The sequence below is a fragment of the Lacerta agilis genome, chromosome 2 (genome assembly GCF_009819535.1).
Source record: "Lacerta agilis isolate rLacAgi1 chromosome 2, rLacAgi1.pri, whole genome shotgun sequence".
NCBI lineage: Eukaryota > Metazoa > Chordata > Lepidosauria > Squamata > Lacertidae > Lacerta > Lacerta agilis.
The window spans coordinates 21120286-21141064 of NC_046313.1; the positions used below are offsets into that span (position 1 = coordinate 21120286).

Consider the following 20779-nt stretch of genomic DNA (forward strand, 5'->3'; position numbering starts at 1 on the left):
GAAGTAGTTCGGGCCCGTCGGGCCTGCCCCTCGCTGAGGGAGCCCGGCGGGAAAGGGCGGGGTTGGTTTGAACCGTTGGTTGCCTTTTGGCTGGTCCCCTGGCAGCCGCGCCGGTTACTCGACTCTCCTTGGAGCCCCATTTCTCGGGGTCGCGTCGTTCAGCCCCACTGAAATACAGGGGGGGAGGGGAGAGGGAAGCGCAGGTTTGTGAGGCCTGTGGGGAGTTTAGGACACTCCCTCAGTTCACTGCACCCACCGCAGCTCCACTTCTGTGGCATCTCCTTGTGTGTGGTGGGTGGGGGGAAGTGGGATAGTGCCAACCCCACCCTCTTTCTCTGGCAGGGGGCGAACCTTTGCCCAAAACCTCGACGTCGTGGACTGCGCGAGGTAAACGGAGCTATGTTGTCATGTCTGTGCTTAAGGAGCTTGCAGCCCTCCTCTGCACAGTTGCTTGGGAATAAATCCCATTTAATTGGATGGGGCTAATTTTCCAGTTGGGTATGCATAGGCCTGAGCATGGGCCAGTGCCGGATTAAACCCCTAGGCAGTCGAAATCTCTCTCCCCCCCCCCGCAAATTATCTCCTAATACTTAATTTCATTTTTACCAACCAACAATTTCAACAAACCGTTTTTATTGCACAAAAACAAACCGTAGCCATTTGGATCCGTTGTGACGGGACCTCTGGAAGGCACGAGGGGGCCCTAGGCTGGTGCCTACGCTGCCTATTTGGTAATCCGGCTCTGACTTTTGCACATTTACATTGGGGTGTTTTTTGGCCCCATTGAACTTGGGGGTGGGGTGGGGATGGGGGGACCTTGGAGTGAATGTGTTTATGGTGGGGTTAAAAAGGCAGCCGTCCTATGTACACTGATCAGGGTCCCATTGAACTGTCAGGCATATTTATGCGCAGGTGTGCCAAGGATTGCGCTTGCAGGATCCTTGCCTTTCCACTGAAAATCCCATATAAACACGGCAATCCTGTGTGTGTGTCCCACTATGTTTGGTAAGCGTTACTATGACATTAGCGTGCACAGGATTACTGCCTGAGAGATTTGCTGCAGCCATGTCATACACATCCTTGTAGGGTGGAGGTAAACTATTCTGGCCGGCTTGATGATTTGTTAGTGGGAGAGAAATGGCAAAATAATGCAATTAGAAAGATGTTTTTAAACAGAACACTCAACTGGCTCAAAGAGCTGTAGCCAGATTGTTTACCTGGGTTGGTGATAAGAAGCATATGACTCCAGTGGTGACTGGGCTGTTTGTGGGCACAATTTAAAGTGCTGGTTAGTTAGGATCTATAAAATCTTATACGGTTTAGGTTGAGGATATCTGAAATGCCATAGTCCCTCATATACAGTAAACCTGCCAGGGCTGTGGGATCTTCAGGGGAGGCCCTTCGCATGCTCCCACCACCCTCACGGGGATACTTGTGGGAGAGGGCCTTCTCAGTGGCTGCTCCCAGACTTTGGAACTCCTTTCCTAGAGAAGTTAGACTTCTTGTCCTCTGACAGGTGAAGACTTGCTTGTTCTAACAGCCTTTTGGGAACTGAATGCTTTTAAGGAAAGGCAGGTGCTGTGGTGTTTTTATTTGTGATGATTTGTATGTGATCTCATATATACAGTGTTTCTTTTCTGGGGGGACACAGGGGTATGCATACCACTAAACATTTTGTGAATCTTTGTACCTTTGTCCATTTACTATATTTATTTTCCCCGATTTGAACTATAAAATGGTGATTTTCTTGAGTCAAAATGAGAGTACCCCTAAACATTTTTTAGAAAAAAGCAGTGTGTGTGTATTCTACTAGTGTTTAATTGTTTTTTAATTATTGCTTTAAAAATATGTTTTTAGCTGTTTCTGTTTTAGCTGTAAGCCGCCTTGAATCTCCGTCAGGGAAAAAGGTGGAATATAAAAATATATAATAATAATAATAATAATAATAATAGTGAAGTTTTCTCAGGGTAAATATCTGTGTTGACCTGTGCTGAAAAGCAATTTAGCTAAGTAAGTAACTCAAAAGAGTAACAATGTACATGATGTCAAGGAAGTGTTTATCTTATGTCTCTTGCCCATGATACATATTAATTGAATGTCAGTTCCATTTTAACCAGTGGAGGCATGCTTTCAAGTACATGACTGCAGCTTCTAACTTGGCAAAGCAATGTGTATCTTATACTTAACAAATGCTGCACAAACTCCACATATAATTATGATAGCTTTTTTGTAGTATTACTGTTTGTCTTCTCCAAATTCTATTTAAACCCAAGAAGTCTGGTAAATGTAGCCAGTGTTCTAGGTGCATTTTGCAACAGGGAATTTCATTAGCGTGAGCAGTTTCTGAAGTCTGTGCATAGTACTGCACCTAAGATTTTAGATTAAAACTGCAGTGTGGAAGGAAAGGAGGACCTTTTTCTGCCTTCCCACTTCCAGCTACTTTCTGAAGACTGGAGAAAAGACCCACTTAAGAATATTAAGGGGGTGGGCAGGAAAAGGACTACGGTAGGTCATGTGAAGAATGAACATAATATTTTAGATTCAGGTAGGTAGCTGTGTTGGGTATCTGAAGAAGTGTGCATGCACACGAAAGCTCATACCAAGAACTAACATAGTTGGTCTCTAAGGTGCTACTATATATATATATATATATAATATTTTAGCTGCAGTTCATTCATTTTCAGCTTTGTATTGTTATAAAAAGTGGCCATAACCCATGTTAAGCTCCTAGCTTTGTTTGTTTCTTTGACTGTAGCTTATCCCTCGCATAGTTACAATTTCCAGCACCCTTAATAAACTACATTTCTCAGGGCTCTTGGGCGGGGGGAATATGCTTTAAATATGTTTTGTGTATGCCGCCACTGTTACTGGTTTTTAATCCAGATCCCTGCTAGCTAGGGATGATGGGAGTTGTAGTCCAACAACAGCTGGAGACCCAAGTTTGGGAAACTCTGATCCAGATGATGGACATGATATATATCCCTGTCAGCAGGTCCTGCTTTTGGGAGGGCCATTTTGAGAAGATTATGAGGCAGGTCGTATCTCACTTCCAACTGTTTTAGATGTCAAGTTCTGTTGACACACTACTACTTCCTACATTGCTCTTTAACATCTGTGTTGGCAGTTGACAATGGACTATATTTGGCCCAGGCAGGGAGACCTGTTTGTTGAACTTTGCTGTGTATAAATAAAATATTATTTAAAATAAAAGATTGCATTGTGTTTTTTTGCATTGTGTTTCCAGTTATCCTTTTAAACACATCTATATTCCGATTGTTGAATGAGCAGAATGAGTGGTGAAGAAGAAACTTGGGAGAAACTGGATTCAGAATTTGATCACTATGTTGTGGATATGAAGCCTTATGTTTTGAAACTGCCTCATAAATCAGGTAAACATTAGAATGAAATGCTATCCTTAATATTTTATTTTGCCATTTTACAGTAGCACACTTAAACCAAATAAGATAAACATATATGGTCTTTAATCTTGGCTTTGGTATATGATCAACACCATGTAATTGACCAGTTAAATAAACTGATTTATCTTATGGACTCATGGTATGTTGTGAATATTATGGTGGGGAGGGAGGAATGAATTTTTCTTTGAGTAAATTTATCATATCAAAGCATTGCTTACAGTTGGATTGCTGTGTGTAGCATGCTTTATGTCTAGGCAGCTAGGACTATTCTAACAACTTTGTGTGCCTTGAGCAAAAGTAACAAAAATCATATATGCTGCTGGTATTAAGCTACCTCCCTTATACACAAAATACCCAGATCTCCGAGACATGGGCATAGTGATGGGGACGTTCAATTCATTGTGGAGGCTTCATGCAGTGGAAGAGTCTGGGAGTCCAGTCCTGTCACTTGCTTTTGAAGAGCTTTCAAGTGCAGGGTCTCAGTGCTGATGGCTGCTCAACACCAGTAACACTGGAGCATAGGATTGTATCCAACTCTTCTGCTCCACTTGCACAGCAGGCTTGCTTATTGATTGATTGATTGATTGATTGATTGATTTGATATACTGCCCTATACCTGGAGGTCTTGGGGTGGTTCACACAATAAAATCAAAATAGGAAACCACAAAATACATAATCAAAATAAAAAAGCACAACCCAATAGCCGCCTCCCCAACTCACATTTTAAAAGGGCATAGGCTTCCTGAGCAGAACTTTACCTATTTTCTCCCCTGCAGCCTCCCCACCCTCAAAATGGGGCAGATTTGGGGGCTGTATGGGCAGATGAGCAGAAGGGAGAGTTCTGTTGCGCAAGTAGAACTGTTTGCACAGTGTTGGATACAACCCATAGGGAAGAAGCCTAGTGCGATACTCTTCGCTGGATATAAAATTGGATTTAGAGATTAGTAAAATATATAAAATATGGTAAGTTAGGATTTGATGATGTGAACAGTTATTGTTGTTCCAAGAAAAGGGATACAGTCTCCCTGGCACTTGCTCTGTTTATAGAGGGCAGGTGATGGTGTCTAGTGTCAGTTTAGTGAAGGAACAGAAATGGAATAAATGCTTTATCAAATTAAATACTGAAAAGTGCTACAGATGTGTATAATCATAACATTTGTTTTCATTGTTTTATCTTTTAAGCATTTCTGTTAATACTGATTATTCAGGCTCATCCTTCTTAATGATGTAAATATACTTTTATATAAAGAATTCCGCTTATTTTATGATTAATCACATAGAGATAATGAAAATTTAAAAAAAGGATTTGTTGAGGATTATACCATTTTATAAAATTACAAATGATTTTTAGAAACTTCTCTTCCTGATCTTACTTAAAAACAAATAAACACTATAGCAGGTTAACTAATATTATTGCTATTAATGAATGAAAAAAGCATTTTTATAAATTTGGAGATTACAGACAGAAAATGGACTTACTATGTGGATGTAATCTACAAAGTGCTTGATAAATATTTTGTTGATCATTTTTTAAATCCTACTAGTGGTACATCTTGTTACAGTAGAACAACCAATGTAATGCCATGCGAGGTTGCTGAATTTACTCTTCTAGTTAAAATATTTTCACAAGTAGGCTCAGTACATTAGTAACAGGATGTGGTTTTTCATAAAGAGGATAGAAAATGGTTTCACTTCCTGAAGAACACACATGACATTTGGGCCTTAATTCTGTAGAGGGAATATGCATTTTATCACTAAATTTAATACCTTGTTCTTAAAATGCTTTCATTTATTGTCTCCCAACACAGCCATGAAATGTATACAATGTCACAAGAATTTGAAGGGGTATGCTTAGAAAAAAATGTTGCTAAGGCTGTGTTGTGATTATACCACGCTCTGATCCAAAGATTTAGATCTGTTTCATATACAGTATGAGAAAATCTATACATAAAATATGTATGATTTAGTGTATAAAAATCATAAAGGTGTATATTCAAACTTGTAATACACAAAATATACAGATGATTCACACATTACACTGAACACATTGAAGTTTTTTCTCTAACGTATATAAAAAACGTCCCATGTGGCAAACTTTAAAGTTATAGAGGTGTATTCTGTGGTATTGCTCAGCTGACAGTAATACTGCCAGATTTTCTTTTTGCATTCATTCACTAAATCTGCTTTCATGTATCCCCTAACACCTTGGAACAGATTTATAATGTGTCTTTGTGCTGCAGTGGAAGGGTATTCCTAAAAATTACTTCTTGTTGCACATATGCAAGCCTTACCACCAGCTGAATGATGTTTGAATAAAGCTCATGGCCTGTACTTTCTTCAAATTTATAAGTAGCTTTTACATGCAAATACATGCGTTAAGGGTCAAACTACCAGCATCCAAGTGCTTCCTTGTGTTAATTAGTCTGTGTAAGTGTAACAGTTTGTGCACTAACTTTGGAAACACAAAATTTCTTTTGAAGTTTATATTTTGCAATAAAACATTTTCAGCTTAGCATAAATTTATTTATTGATAGAAAAGGTAAATGTTTAGACCACTGTAATATTAGCTTCTTACACTTGATACATTCTACCCCAACCCTTCTCAGAACGTCAGAGGTGTGCCCTTTGGATCAAAAAGCTTTGTGAGCCTTCAGGTGCAGGCGCAGGTACTGTTGGTAGGAAGAACCGGAACTTGTATGGAAAGCTGCTTCTGCATATGCTGAAGAGAGGAGTGCTAGAGGGCCCCTTTACACAGAAACCAGAAACAGGAACATTGAAAACGCTTCCTTCGTACATGGTAAATATGAAGTGCATTACTATGGAAGGATAGTTGTTGTCATTGCATGAGGGCTTTTGATCCAGCAGGAGGCATCACTCTCACAAGAGGTGGCAGGGTGTTTTTGGCAGATTCCCCCTTGCCCTGTCCTAGAGGATCCTCTCGGGGGCAATATTTTGGAAGCTCCAGGGGATGGAGAATAAGCAAAAATGGCTTCTTCTCATGGATGCCTCCCTCCAGTGCAGCTGTGCTAAGAACACTAATTGGATTTCACCCATAGCAAGTTAACATAACTATTTTGTATTAATGGGAATGCACGCAGAGATCCTTTTGGAGTTGCAAACAGGACAAAACAATTTGGGATATTAATTTTTTTAAATGCTTTTTATTTTTGCTATTGTTGCTTTTACTGTGCTAAACTGCCATTCTCATAGAAGCCAAGGGTAGTTTACAGTATAATAAAAAACAATTGAGAGGTTTTTTTTTAAAACTACATATGCACACTGTTGTTCAGACTTCCTTATGTTACCACACTGCAGGCCATATATGTTTATGGAAACGCAAGTAGGGATGTTCCTCCTGATCTCAAAGCATTAGATACTTGGGCCTCATGCCACCCAGGGGTTTGTACACTGGTTCCAACACTTTAAATGGGGTCCAGTTTCAATTTCTTTGTCTACCTGAATTATGGAACTCCTCAAAGTGCTTTATAACTTGAGCAATTTGAGAATCTATTCTGACATAAGCTGAGGCACAAGTACTTGGGTGTGTCACTGGAACACAGATGTATGGTGTAGTTGGTCTAAGTTGCTAGACAGTGCTGATGTTTGATGATAGCAAAAACGTGTGACCATTTATGAAGGTTTTATATTTCTGGATCTTCAATATGAATATAGGAGATAATGCAGTGTGGTAAGAGTCTGTGAAACCAAGTGAGAAGTTTAATACAGAGTTGACCTTCAAAATAAATATGAAAAGGTTACTCCAGTTGAGTCTGACATAAATTTTCGATTTTAAAAAATGATACTAAGCAAATGGCAAAGATAGCCAAGAAGCTGATAAATTGTGTTAAACACAGTTCAAGGATAAGTTAGAACTGACAGTCAAGTTTCTGAAAGGTTAACACTTTCCTGAATGTGTGTAGAAGTATTTTGGTGATAATACATCTAATGCATAGGTCCTGGAAACTCATAGTTTATGAAGAGAAGCCAGGAGATGTTCGTGGAAACTTAAAAGCATTCTTATTTTATTGTTTATTTTTAATGTAGTCTATCTACTTTGATGAACCAAATTCAGCAAGAGTGTGGAGCAGCAGCCCAGAAGGTTTACCTGATTGGGTCATGGGAGAGCTGGGACAAAATGATTCTAAAATGGATGAATCCTGGAAAGTATCTTTTAGAGAGGAGTCTGCTCTGGTAACCTCACCACTTGGACACAGGTAAGAACTGCTTTGCTAATCTACATAAATATATCCAAAACTAGTAACACTGAAAAGAGACGCCTTTGAAGCATGTTAAAACATCACCTTGGCACTCATGCTAAGAAATTGTGCTTATAGTGTAAATTGCAGAGAAGGGCCATAAAAGGCCTGGCTTGCACATCACATTAAATTATAGTTGAAATAAACTGGTTTAATGTGAATGTGCATGCTGCTGATACCACTCCTTCCTCACACCTGTTGATAAACTAAGCCATGGTGTGTCTTCGTGTTATATCTGAACCTGGACTCGTGGTTTTTTCCCCTTGGCTTACTGCGGTATGCGGTAATCCAAGGTTTGTTTTTGGATTGCTGCTCGTTGTTTGTTTGGAGAGAAAGAAATCATGAGGCAGGGCCTGCACGTAACGTTAAGCCAGATCATGGCTTTGTTCCCCAATGGTGTGGCAGCGGTGGCCAGGGACGAGTGAAGTGCTTATGATTTCAGCAGCATGCATGATAAGAATGAGGTCCCTGTCTGCTTCATTGGGTCTTTTAATGATCTAGCGGGCATGCAAAAAAACTGTATTCTTTTTCTGCCCTCATTTAGCTTATTCTAATTTTGTAAAGCTCTTTATGCTTCTCAATGGCTACCCTGAGATTTGTAAACCTACTCCTAGAGAGGTCTGCCTTGGCACCCCCTTTCTCCCAATTCTTTAAAAGACTTTTTATATACGTTTAGAAAGCCTTTGGCCTGTCATATCACCTTGATTTTATTATTTATTCTTCTTTAATGCGACCAATGTCTTTGGTTGCCAATATGGCACACGTTTCTGCGAAGGTCTTCCCTGGTGCCCACAGGGTTCCCTCCTCCCACTGAAATTAGGCTTCAAATGAAAGAATAATATGCTGTATGTACAGTGGCAGTGTGTGTCATGCCCATGGCAGTTTTCTGGTTTGCAAATGTGCCAGTGGGCCCCAGAAACCAAGATGACCCACCATGCATTAATGAGTGGAATGGTTCCACCAGTTACTTACTTTGTAGATTGGTTTTGAGTCTTAATTTAAGCCTTAGACATGTTTGCATGTTTAGGCTTTGGATTTATAGCTGGAGCAGAGTTTAGTTATCCAACTCCTATTGCCTGCTGCATTGTATTCTATTGTTGCTGGGGGTGTTTTTTAGGCTGAGTGTATTTTTCTATTTTTTGTTAGCTTCTGTGGGCTCTACAGGAGGAAGTGTGGGGTATACAGTAATTACAGATAATTGCTCCTTGTTGTAAATGAATTTGAGATCCTGTGAAAGGATCTATAAAAGTAAAAGTCATTATACTGTGATTCTCTTTTGATGTTGGAATTCGCTGTGCAACAAAATGATAATTTTTGCTTTTAACTTAGCTGGTGCCTGTAAACTCAGCTGCGCAACTTGCTTTAGAAATTCACTTCTGTTATGCTTTCGGTCTATGCACCTTATTTGAATTGTAGACTATAGTTCAGGTATAATGCTAAATAATGGTTTAGTACTACTGTAAATGGGATGCGGATGGTGCTGTGGTCTAAACCACAGAGCCTTTTGGGCTTGCTGATCAGAAGGTCGGTGGTTCGAATCTCTGGAGTGAGCTCCCGTTGCTCTGTCCCAGCTCCTGCCAACCTAGCAGTTCAAAAGCATACCAGTGCAAGTAGATAAATAGGTACCGCTGCAGCAGGAAGGTAAACGGCATTTCTGTGTGCTCTGGCACTCATCACGGTCCTCTGTGCACCAGTAGCAGTTTAGTTATGACTAGGAAAGCTGTCTGTGGAAAACGCCATCTCTTTCAGCCTGAAGCAAGATGATCGCTGCAGCCCATAGTCACCTTTGACTGGACTTACATCCAGGGGTCCTTTACCTTTACCTAGTACAGAAGATTTCTGTTCCCACATTTGCTTCCCTTTGATTAAGCATAGTTTGATATTATATCTGAACTGACAAACTGATGTATGCTTGCCCTTAAAATCAGAAGCTGAAGCTGGTTTGTAACCCTGTTTTGAAAAGCAAGTACAAATAATTATTTGCCAATTTGGATATAATAGCAAATTCTGGCTTCTGCAAAAGAGGAAGTAGCTAGTTGGGAATATGATGTGAACATAAACTCATTGCTGTAGCTCTGAACCATGGTTTGCTGTTAGATATAACCCAGCCCAGAGTTTTCTTTGCAGCTGAATTTTTCAGAGAACTGAAAGAAATCTGTGTTGGACTGTGTTTTTAAATGAGGGATGTAGCACCTTCCCTCAGTAAAACCCTACAGTCCTGGAAACATATGTTGGTTACTCTTAATATTAAGAATAAGGGAACTAAGAAGCATTGTGTGAACAAACTATTTGGCTGACTGCTACAGGAAATGCAAACCATTGGACAGTAGAGCCAAATAATTTTTAACCGCATTTCTCTGTTTCTAGATGCATATCTATAAATTGGACACAGTCCTTGGATAACAGTTTGACTTTCTTTGCAAAAAGAATTGTAGATTTTTGCAGTGAACTTTCTAGCGTGGCAAATGCAGTACTTGTTTGAATGTAATTCCAGTTTGTTTTGTTGGAACAAATTGTTTTGATTACTTTGTTTAGAAGGACACTTTCTTACTCTGATTTTATTCCTGTGATCTAATTTAGCTTCCTATGGAGATTATGGGTAAACATTTTTTTTTTAAAGTGTAACTTTGACTTAGGGCAAGCAGTTTGCATAGGTAGCTAAAGTCAGTGTTTACTGGTCATGACCTGATTCATCATGAGTAAATATACCCCCCTCAACAAAAGACGAGTGTTTTTTATTTGTAGTATTTCACACATGTGCTTTTTATGGTGAGTAATTTATTGAAACTTGGAGCTGAAGTCTAATGCTGCCTCAAATTTTATAGCTCCTTGTACTTTGAAAAATCACTTTAATCTTAAAAGCTGTCCCCCCTTCAATATGTGTTTGATCATTGTTACTAAAAAATCTTTGATTAAAACCTTATTTGTGAAGCATTTCTAACAACATTTTACATTATGCTGTTTGTGTTCAAGGCTGCTTTTTATTATTAACGATGTAGAATCCATAGCACCCTTTTCTTAAGGATGCATTAGAGAAATCATGAATGCTTCATAAATACATCAAACTGTCCAACAGAACAGCCCGTCTAGTCTCTTGAACTTTTAAAAATGTCCAACTTAACCTTTTTAGGAAGGTACTCATAGCGAGCAGAGGGAGGAATGAGAGATGATAGAGGACTTCTCTAGGTTCCTTAACAGCTATCCTCTGTCTTGATTTTTATTTTATTAATTTTTTAGTCAGAGCTTTCCCTGGATATGCTGTTTCCTTCATTCACTAGGAGAGGTTCCCATTTCAGAGTCAGAATGCCTTCCTTTGGATTGTATTGGGCTGCCGAAAGGCAGTGCTATCGATAATGAATAATAATTGTTGTTTCATGCTTTCAGCTACCCTGATCAGTAGCAAGTTTTAGTAGCAATCTTTACAGGAACAGCATCCTTTACAGGAACAGCACGGGAATGGACAGGCACTCAGAAAAATAGTGCCTTTCTTTAAGTGGAATTGATTCTTCCAATACCCATGCAAAACTCTTTTTCTAGCTAGCAGTTTGGCATGACTGCATTCTAGCTGCTAATCATCTACCCCCACCCAGTCAGGTGGGTTGGGAAGCCCTAAAATCCACCAATACATATATTATACCAGTGTCCTAGGCGAAATGTATTTGGCTATTACAAAAACCATCTCACATTGCAAGACTGTCAAACTGTTTACGAGACTGGGTGAACCATTATTTTGGTTACTAATCTATACAATTCAGCAAGATGATACAGGACTTCTGAAATATGCAAGAAGGAAGGAATAGCTACATAAACAGGCAGCATTTTTTTTAAGCACAACGACTTGAATTGTTTTCTCATTATGCTCTAGAAATTGACCCACAACTGAAGCGGTAAAAAGTGCAAATTATTTCCGGGATGGCTATTGCTGGTTTCTTGGTGTAAGTGTCTGAAATTGTCAGCAGGTGGCGATCTTGTTCTGTAGAATGGACTAAAAGAGGTTCCTTATTATTATTTTTGCTAGCCAAGTCTTTTGGTAGGGTGGTCTCTGCAAGTATGTTATCTTGGTAGCTACTCTGTTTCCAACTGGATTAGTTTATTTCCTGAATAGCTTTTCTTACAAGTTAAGGACTCAGAAGCACTAAACATTATTGATCAGAGGAGAAACAATCATTTTACTTCAGAAATGGTTGGATGGGTAGAGTTTAGTAGAAAAACTTCTCCTTCTTTTTAATTTCATTTATTTACATAGGTCTATACCAGGAATGGGAAATGGATTGCCCTCTGGATTAATAGGACTTCAGCTCCCATCAGCCCTGACTATTGACCATGCTGGCAGAGGCTGATGGTAGTTAGAGACACACTGGAGTGTCACGGGTTCCCCATCCCTGGGGAATGTGAACATAGAAATACAGAAAGCCTACCTTGTAAGCAAGTCAGATCATTGGCCCATCTAGCTTTTTATTGCCTACACATACTGACAGTGACGTTCTAGGACAGGGTTTCCCAAACTTTGGTGCCTCATTGTTCCTGACTACTGGTCTTGCTAGCTAGGGATGGTGGGATTTTTAAAAAAGAAATGGGGAGGTAGGGTGATTTAAGCAGTAAAGGCAGGTGTGGCCTTTTTTTTTTTTAACTTTTCTTTCTTTAAGATTTTTATTCCACTTTAAGTAATGTAATCTGTAGCTAGCCAGCCAACCATATTCCACCACAGTGCCTTGGTTTGAATGACACGATGTCACAGGTAATGGAACATTGCTTAATGGCCTATGTTATAAACCAGCCACTCCCCCTTTCTGGCTAGCAGGAGTGAGCCACCAGGGATTAGTTAGGGTTCTTCCGCCACAAAATATCGCCATGACCACTTTAGGATTGCTTGACCAAGCAATAAACTTCCAACATGAAATGGAGCAGAATCCTAGCTAATATGCACCCATCTCAGCGAAATAAAATCTGAACGGGAAGTCTAATTGATTAGCATTAAGAAGTGGTTCTTATAGCTAGCACTTTTTTGTAGCAGTACAGTTTATGGATGAAATATAACAAGATGTTATGTACATTTCTAGCATGTTTTAATAATTTGTTTAACAATTAGGAGAAAATAGAATGTTTAAAAATTTAAACATTAATGAAATATTAAACAGGATTTTTGTTTTTGTATTCATCCATTATTCAACCAAATAGGAAGTTTGCTTCCTAGGCTTTCTTCTGAAATGAAAAGCCTGTTATATAGTGTATCAGATATGGCAGTTCTAAACTCTGTTCATCATTTATGATCACAGCAAGCTTAGGCTGGAAAGGGAAGGAAAGAGAACCCCCCCCCCCTTTCTGTTTAGTTCCAAGATTGAGTTTGTCTGAGAGCTCCCTGCATGGTTCATGAGGTTGTCAGGCATTTTGGGAACTGCACAAAAAATTGGCCAGATCCTGTCCTTACCTGTCTGACATGAAGTGCAGAGTGGGTGACAGCCTCATGGGTCAAATAGAGAAGTCTGATGTGCCAAGAGAGTTTCTCTAACCTGATCTAGAGATACAAAAAAAATTCACCTGAGGAGCTGAAGGTATCTTGCCTTGCCTCAGGGAACAGTATAACCCTGTAAGATGTTCAAAGCAGTCTTGAACACAAAGTTCAAACCCCCATCACAGGCAAGAATGTAACTGTGAGAAATATTATCCCGGTAGAAAGTGCAAAAGTAGTAACAGCTACTAAAGCACTGGTGCCAATTGGCAACATGGTTATTCTTGAGTTGGAGGCAGGGATATTGAAAAGAAAATTCAGGAGCCAGCTGATGAAATTTGATGTTCATTATTATGAAATCCTACTTTTAAACAGGGGAACTTCTGTAACATTTCTCTTCCATGCAAATGATAAATGTTGATTCAAAAAGAAGCAAAGCATTAGGGTGTCGTCGCAGCTAAGTATAATTTTCCATGGGCATTACAACTTGCCACGTGGACTTGATGCTGGCCTTGTGAATGCATAGTACAGTAAAATGTCACAGGCACAAGGTCTTGCTTTGGAGGCATTTATTTATGAAATCTTTCATCAATGAATTTTCACACGTTACAAATTGGTCACAGGTCATTTGCCAGAAAACCATTTCCCCACTGTTTCCAATAAGTATTACCATAAGTTTGACAACCGCCCATGAAACATTAGCTGTTTATGTATATTGCCACAGATGGGGAGAAAATTGATACACATGTTTAAAGAAAACACTTATTTAAGTTACACATAAATCATTGAGGTTGCTAAACTGTTACATTATCATCATCATCATCATCACCATTATTATTAATACCATCCTATACCTGGAGGTCTCAGTGCGGTTCATAGAATAAAATATAAAACCACAAAGTACATAATCAAAATAAAAACAACAACCCAATAACCCCCACTCCCCCAAAAAACCCACATTTTAAAAGGGCACAGGATCCTCCTCACAACATTTAAAGTAAGACAGTTAACAAACCTGGACAAGAGCCACCCATTGGAAAGACCATGATCTCAGAAATGTCTGCAGCAATATTTATTGGCAACCAAATAGGCCAGGTGCCTTTCTGATACAAAGACAAAAATAGCTTTGAAATAAGAGGGGGGGATAGCTTTGGTTTTTGAGTAGATGTAATACAAGTGCTTCATCTTCCGCAAGGGGAAGACCTGCATCTAATGTTGCAAACGAGTCCTCTTTGCTGAGTTTCATATTTTTTCTTCTTGGCGCTGTTTCCACCACTGACGTGCTTCCACCATGGTTTTCTGGATCAGCCTCTCGGTCGGACCCTATATATCTGTCAAGGTCTGGAAGGATGCTTGGTTCACAGCTTTCAGAAACGAAATAACAAGAAAGCACTTAAACTTATATACACATGTGGTGGGAATGCACAGCCATTAAGGAATTTTGGTATAACATCTATAATGAATTAAAAACGTTATTTAAGTTCTCATTTAAGAAAAAACCTGAAGCCTTCCTGCTAGGCATAATGTCATCAGAAATCAAAAAAGATGTTAGACCACTTTTTATATACATGACAGTAGCAGCCAGGATCTTAATTGCAAGAGAATGGAAAAGTGATAAAACACCTATGATAAATGAGTGGCAGGTCCAAATGATAGAATATCTGCAGTTGGCCATGATGACAGGGAGAGTCAGAGGATATCCAAAACAGAAAGTACAGAAAGAATGGAAAATCTTTAAAGAATACAGTACCTGGAAAACTATTGTAATAATAAACATCTCCTTGCAGAACTAGAATGATTCTTGTAAAATAAGAAACATAATGCTTTTGGTATCTGATAAAAATAAAGAAAGTAATACAGTAATTTGGAACTGTGTGTGGAAGAACAATAGAAATAATAATACAATGAGTCTAATTGGAAGTTAAATGTGTTTATTCTTTTTTTCAATTCTTTTCTTTATTAATTTCCTTCTTTTTTCTTTCCCCTCCATTTCTCCCCCCCCCCTTTTTTTCTCTCCCTTTCCTCCTCCTTTGGTTCTGTTTCTCTTTTCTCTTTCTTCTTTTGGTCTCCTTCTTTCTGATCTGCTAAGAACGAGATAAAGTTAAAAATGAAAAGTTGACTGTTAAAGATGGTCAACTGTAATGAATTGATGTTTTAGTTATTGTTGATTTATTGCTATTGTTGAATCTTAAATAAAATTTATATTAAAAAAGCAATTAAACTACCAGTGGCATGCTTCTTGATTATTTTTGTAGGGAGGATCAAGGCAGTTAACAAATAGTTTAAGGTTAATTGGAATGAAATAGTATTAGCTAAGACATAAAATATTATGTAAAGAAGCTTGCAAATGTTACATTCGTCACTGTGGAATTACCTAGTATAACGTAATCTAGGAATATAATATCCCTGGATGTTCAAATGGCTGCAGCTGCTCCCCCCCTTGTTTAATGGCTTTATCTTCTATAATGCAGCATATTTTATGTTTTGTTTTAATTTCATATGGCCTTTTAGTCCCTTGTGATGGAAAGGCATGATAGAAATATAAATAAACAAATGGGGTTTGTTTGTTTTGTAAATTGCTTTGGGATGCCTCATGGGATGTGATATACAAATGAAATAAATAAACAACAATAGTTTTCAGTAAGCTCTAATTGGTTTTGTATCCCCCCCCCCGCCTACAATAGGGAACAATATACATATAATGGGAAGCGAGCACTAAAGTCGCGTTCTATGAGTCCACTTCATCTGCCAGAAGAGAACAACTTTACCTCAAAGACACCAGTAAGATTATTTTCAATTTGCAGTAAAATTTCTTGAATGATCAGTTTTTATGCTGAGACTCATAAACCGTACAGGCAAGAAATTTGTGATAAATAGGAGAAAAAACTGACTAGGTATTCATACATAAACTTGGTGTATGTATCGGGAAAATAAGCCAGGATCTTCATTTTGAAATACGTGGCAAGGTGCAATGGAGATTGGCTTGTATTTCAACATGAAGAGCCTGGTTTATTTTCCTGGTTTGTTAACTGACATTTCAACAGTGCTGGACTTGTGATGGGGAAAGGAAAAGGGGTGCTTATTCCTGGTTCCATAAACCGTGGTTTATGAAGCCAGAAATGGTGGTCTTACCTGGACCATTGCATTTTGACAGTGTGGGTTTTAAGGGAGTGTTTTGATCAGATATGGTAAATCATACAAGCTTTGTTTCCAAGATGGCCCACTTGTGAGGAAGGCAAACACCAAGGGCCATCTTAATAATTTTCAAGGCTGGACTTGTGTATATTTGTAGTAGTTGCTTTCTACAGATTGCTGAGGAGTTGGGAAGATTCCTTTTGAGGTTTTGTAAGCAAGTCACCAAAGACATGAATAACTGATTGGTTATGGGGCTTTAGATGATTGACCATGTTATTGATTAACATATTGGGTACTCACTGTAGCTGCATGAAATAGAAATACCAGCAGTCAAATACAGTTTCATGGGGAGTAGTGGCATTAAACAAACACGGCTTGCTTTAAATTTATGGGACCTGGAATAGACTGTTCAGAATAAAATGCAGTTCTCATTCCTGCCCCCCCCCAATATATTTATTTAGCCTGTAATCCAAAGCACATACTAGGGACTAAGCTTCACTGAACAATGGGGGACTTTCTTGTACGTATATATACGTAGGATTGCACTGTTAGTGGCTAATGTGTTGGGACTTCTGCTTGGATTAATAAATTGCCTGAGCAACTCCAATATGTGATCCATCTTGAACTGGAGCTAGAAAATGAATTTCCAACACTGGCCAACATTTCCTTGTTAGAAATGATAAACTTTTTGCTTTGCTGTTTCTCCATGTTTGCTCCAGCTATAACATTTCATCTGAACATTTAATATTCTAGGAGGATCGTCGCACGCAAAAAATGTCTTTGGATGACAGTGACCTTGAAGCTCGTCTCAACAGTTGGAATCTTGGGGTAAAATAAACATGCATTTCTCTGATTTGCTGGCTTTAGAAGAAAATGCATTTGTAATTTAGTCTCAACACTCAGTATGGTCACTAAGTGTCTTTTTAGGCCTGGTTCACATGTCACATTAAACTATGGTTTAAAATAGTGGGACTGTGAAGTCCCTATTGTTCTCTTCGCCAATTCTTTTCTTTGGTTTGTTTGCTCCCCAGCCTGCCAAAGACTGGCTTTGCATTATATTTTTCCCTTAAACAAACAATGAATTGCCAGCCCAGAATGAATCTTGGTTTCTCCTTGTGGTGTGTTTTGGGGTAATGAACCATGAGCCATGGTTTGTACATAATGCAAAGCAAGCCTCTGGTTAGTTTCCTCTCTGGTGTGCCAAAGAAAGGAGCAGGAGAGGAACACAATGGGGGCTTTAAAGCAGTGTGCACGAGGCATTAAGCCACAGCTTATCTTAAACATTTGGTTTAATGTTAAAGCAGCCATAATGTTAGCATGGAAAGAAATTGGAATAAATCTTAAGAAGCTATGAAGGTAGGTAGGCTATGAAGGTTATTGTTTTTGACACATCAAGGTAGGCTGAAACCGAGGCATCCCATTTGCTGAACAAATGATGCCATGGATTCATAACACTACAAGGGACGTTGTTAAGCTGAGTGAGGAAAAAAATATTCCTCCACCTTTAGAATATTTGCATAAGTAAATAAAGGGAGCCCACTGGATCAGGCAAAAGTCCATCTCATTCAATATCCTACTTCCCAAGGTGTCTTAACAGATACCTCCTGGAAAATCCAGAAGCAAGGCATAAAGCCAAAGCTCTCACCTGCTATTGCTCCTCAAGTTTGTTATTTGATCAGAGTTTTAATGTCATTGGTCCTGGAGAATCAATGTAGCCATTGGTGCCATCTATCCTTCATAAATTTCTCCAGCCCGCTTTTAAAACAATGTAAGCTAGTTGCCATTTTCAAATCTTACAGCAGCAAATTTCATACATTAATGTTGTGATGCATGAAAAAGACAAACACGGCCTGAATTTCCTGACTATCAGTTTCCTAGCAGGAAGGCTCTCTCTAGCCATTCCTCCACACCATCCACTATTTTACAAACTTTGGTTTCTTCCCCCACCCAACACTTTTCCCAATCCGATAAGTTCCAAACATCATAGCCTTTTACTATAGGGAAGGGGTTTCAGCCGGATGATATTTTCAGGAGGAGTGGATGTGCTGGATCTGGTCAGGGTGGAAGATATTCAGTTCCAGTTTTGCTTTTTCTTTATAAAATGTTTTTCCATTCTTCTGACATCGGTGGAAGGAGAGAAGTGCTGGTGTAGTTTTGGCCTTTGTGGGGGCATGTGAGAGAAACAAAGGTACCGTGGATCCTGCAGATCCAAGGCCTCTCCCAATCTGCCCCCTTTTATCCTCTACTGCTATGGAAATACAGTTTGTCTCTGCTGGCAGATCTTTCTCCTGCAGTAAGGGGTGTTTCTCTGAGGGCACAAGTGCTTTTCTGGTGGTGAGCCTCCCTTTCTGCTGGAGGAGCAGTACGTACTTCACTTCAGTCACACTTCAGCTGACTAAAGCCTGTTTTAGGAATGCTCCCTAAGATCTATACTTCAGCATTTTGATTTAAAGTGTATGCCCCCCCTTTTAACAGCTTCTCATCTTATGATTAAAGAGTGTAATCAACCACTGTTTACAAAGGGGGGATTTGCCATTGACTTCATTAGGAAATGGACTGTTTCCCAGTATTATTCAATAATATTTTATATATATATATATGTGTGTGTGTGTGTGTTTACAATAACAGTAGAATGTTTTGGTTAGGATCTAATGATGCATATGTGCATGCTTAAGCTTGTTTGTTGTAGTTTCTGAGATGTCTTGTTCTGAACATCATGCAGAGAGGCAAAATTTCCAGAATGTCTGAAGCTGTGGGCAATTCTGCCCTGCCACCCCAAAAACCTGATTTTTTTTGGTGGTGGGGGAGAAATATATGCAATGGTTACTCAAAGCTGAAATGCTTTAACAACATTGTTTTATAACCTAGTTAGGACATAAAATTGTACCATTTGGCATTTAGGAAAATTAAATGAAAAAGCCTTATGTTTGGTATAAGCAAAATTGCTAATGCCCAGTTGTAGTTGACATTCTTTGTGAGTCTTGCTAAGAGCTTTGTTCTCACCCGACTTTCATATTTTTCCTCCTTGGCTTTGGCATACACAACAGGTCTCTTGCAGTTTCTGCTCCACCTTCTTCTGAATCTTTTTCTCCAGGAAGGCAGGACAATTAGCTGCTTGTTTTACCATCAGTAGTAGGGTGTCTCCGTCATAGCCATACGAGAGAGGTGTAAAAGTTGACTGCAAAGCCCAATGCAAGTATAAAAAGACAATAGAAGCAGGATTCTTGTGTCCCATATCTGCAAACTAGAATAAAGGATGGTCCTCTTCATGAAGATGGTAGCAACTCCTAAGTGCAGAAATATTGGATTTTAGCATTAGATATGTCAGTATTATCATGCTCTAATGGTGTAAGATTGCCGTAACTTCAAAACTTCAAAAACATCATTTTCATTCTAAAAAAAATACTTCATAGGATTTTTTCTACTGTTTTCTAAACTTTCTTTAAAAAAAATCCAAATAGTTTCCCCCAGGTTGTCATTTGCAAATATCAGACTTAAAAAGACAGCAAGATTTCTAAATTTTGATGAAAACTTCTTAGGGGGTATAAAAGGGGGGAGAACCCCCAATATTTCCATTTCCCTTTGGCCTTCACATCTTCACTCACTTGGCCACAGGTTTTTGAGGAAGAAAGAAAACTCAGTTGAAAAGTGCATAAACACTCCATACTGGTTCTCTCGGTGGCTCTTTCCTGATTTTAGGTCACCAGATGTTGTTGAACTGCAACTCTTGTCATTCTCAGCTGCAATGTCCAGTGGTCAAATATGGTTGTGGTTCAACATTATTTGGAGACTCATGATTGAGGAAGGCTGCTTTTGACCTTGGCCTTGAATAAGATACAGTGGAACCTCGGTTCCCAAACGAAATCCATTTTGGAAGCCTGTTTGGCTTCCGAAACGTTCAAAAATGTAAGCATTTACTTCCGGGTTTTCAGTGTTCGGGAATGAAACGTACGAGAATGGAGGCATTCGGGAAACTGAGGTTCCACTGTAATAGTATTTTGGGAAAATCCCATGCTGAAAGCATTAGCACTGGTTTGTTTGTTTTTTTGAAGCACAGACAGCCTAAAAAATGTATGGCTCATATGTTTGCTTTTGTATGTTACTGAGATGCAGATCAAGGAGACAATCAATGTATTTATTACAGTAAGATGAAAGGGATTGGCTGATAAAATGCACTAAATACTACATTAAACAGTGTGGCATATTCTCACACATTCGTATTTGCATACAAATTTAGTGTTTTTCTATTGATCTTTTTAACAATTGATTCAAGTTCTCAAGACTGAAGCAAGTAGATGTGCTTCTTTGATTAGATAGGTAACCTAATTGGATTTTCTGCCTCCCCTTCTGGCTGGCTCTGCCTTTGACCTCATGGTTTTTGGCTCTTGGTCTGTTAATTGGCTGCGTTTTCCCATAGAACATGTTTCACGTGGTTTTATATAATTGCTGCTGCCCCTGGATAGCAATATGTTTCTTGTAGCACCAAAATGAGAACGATGCTCTTGAAAGAGTATGACAAT

General features: G+C 39.0%; 1 protein-coding gene across 1 annotated transcript in view; it reads left to right on the forward strand.

Annotated features, from left to right (window-relative positions):
* The first annotated feature begins 283 nt into the window (after positions 1-283).
* The window catches only part of CEP112 (centrosomal protein 112), a 203614-nt gene continuing 183118 nt past the window's right edge, over positions 284-20779 (forward strand). Inside the window, 6 exon segments of the mRNA XM_033138892.1 lie at positions 284-387; positions 3245-3389; positions 6026-6216; positions 7464-7633; positions 15809-15905; positions 17013-17087. Coding sequence (XP_032994783.1) covers positions 3281-3389; positions 6026-6216; positions 7464-7633; positions 15809-15905; positions 17013-17087 — 642 coding nt within the window. The 5' untranslated portion in view covers positions 284-387; positions 3245-3280.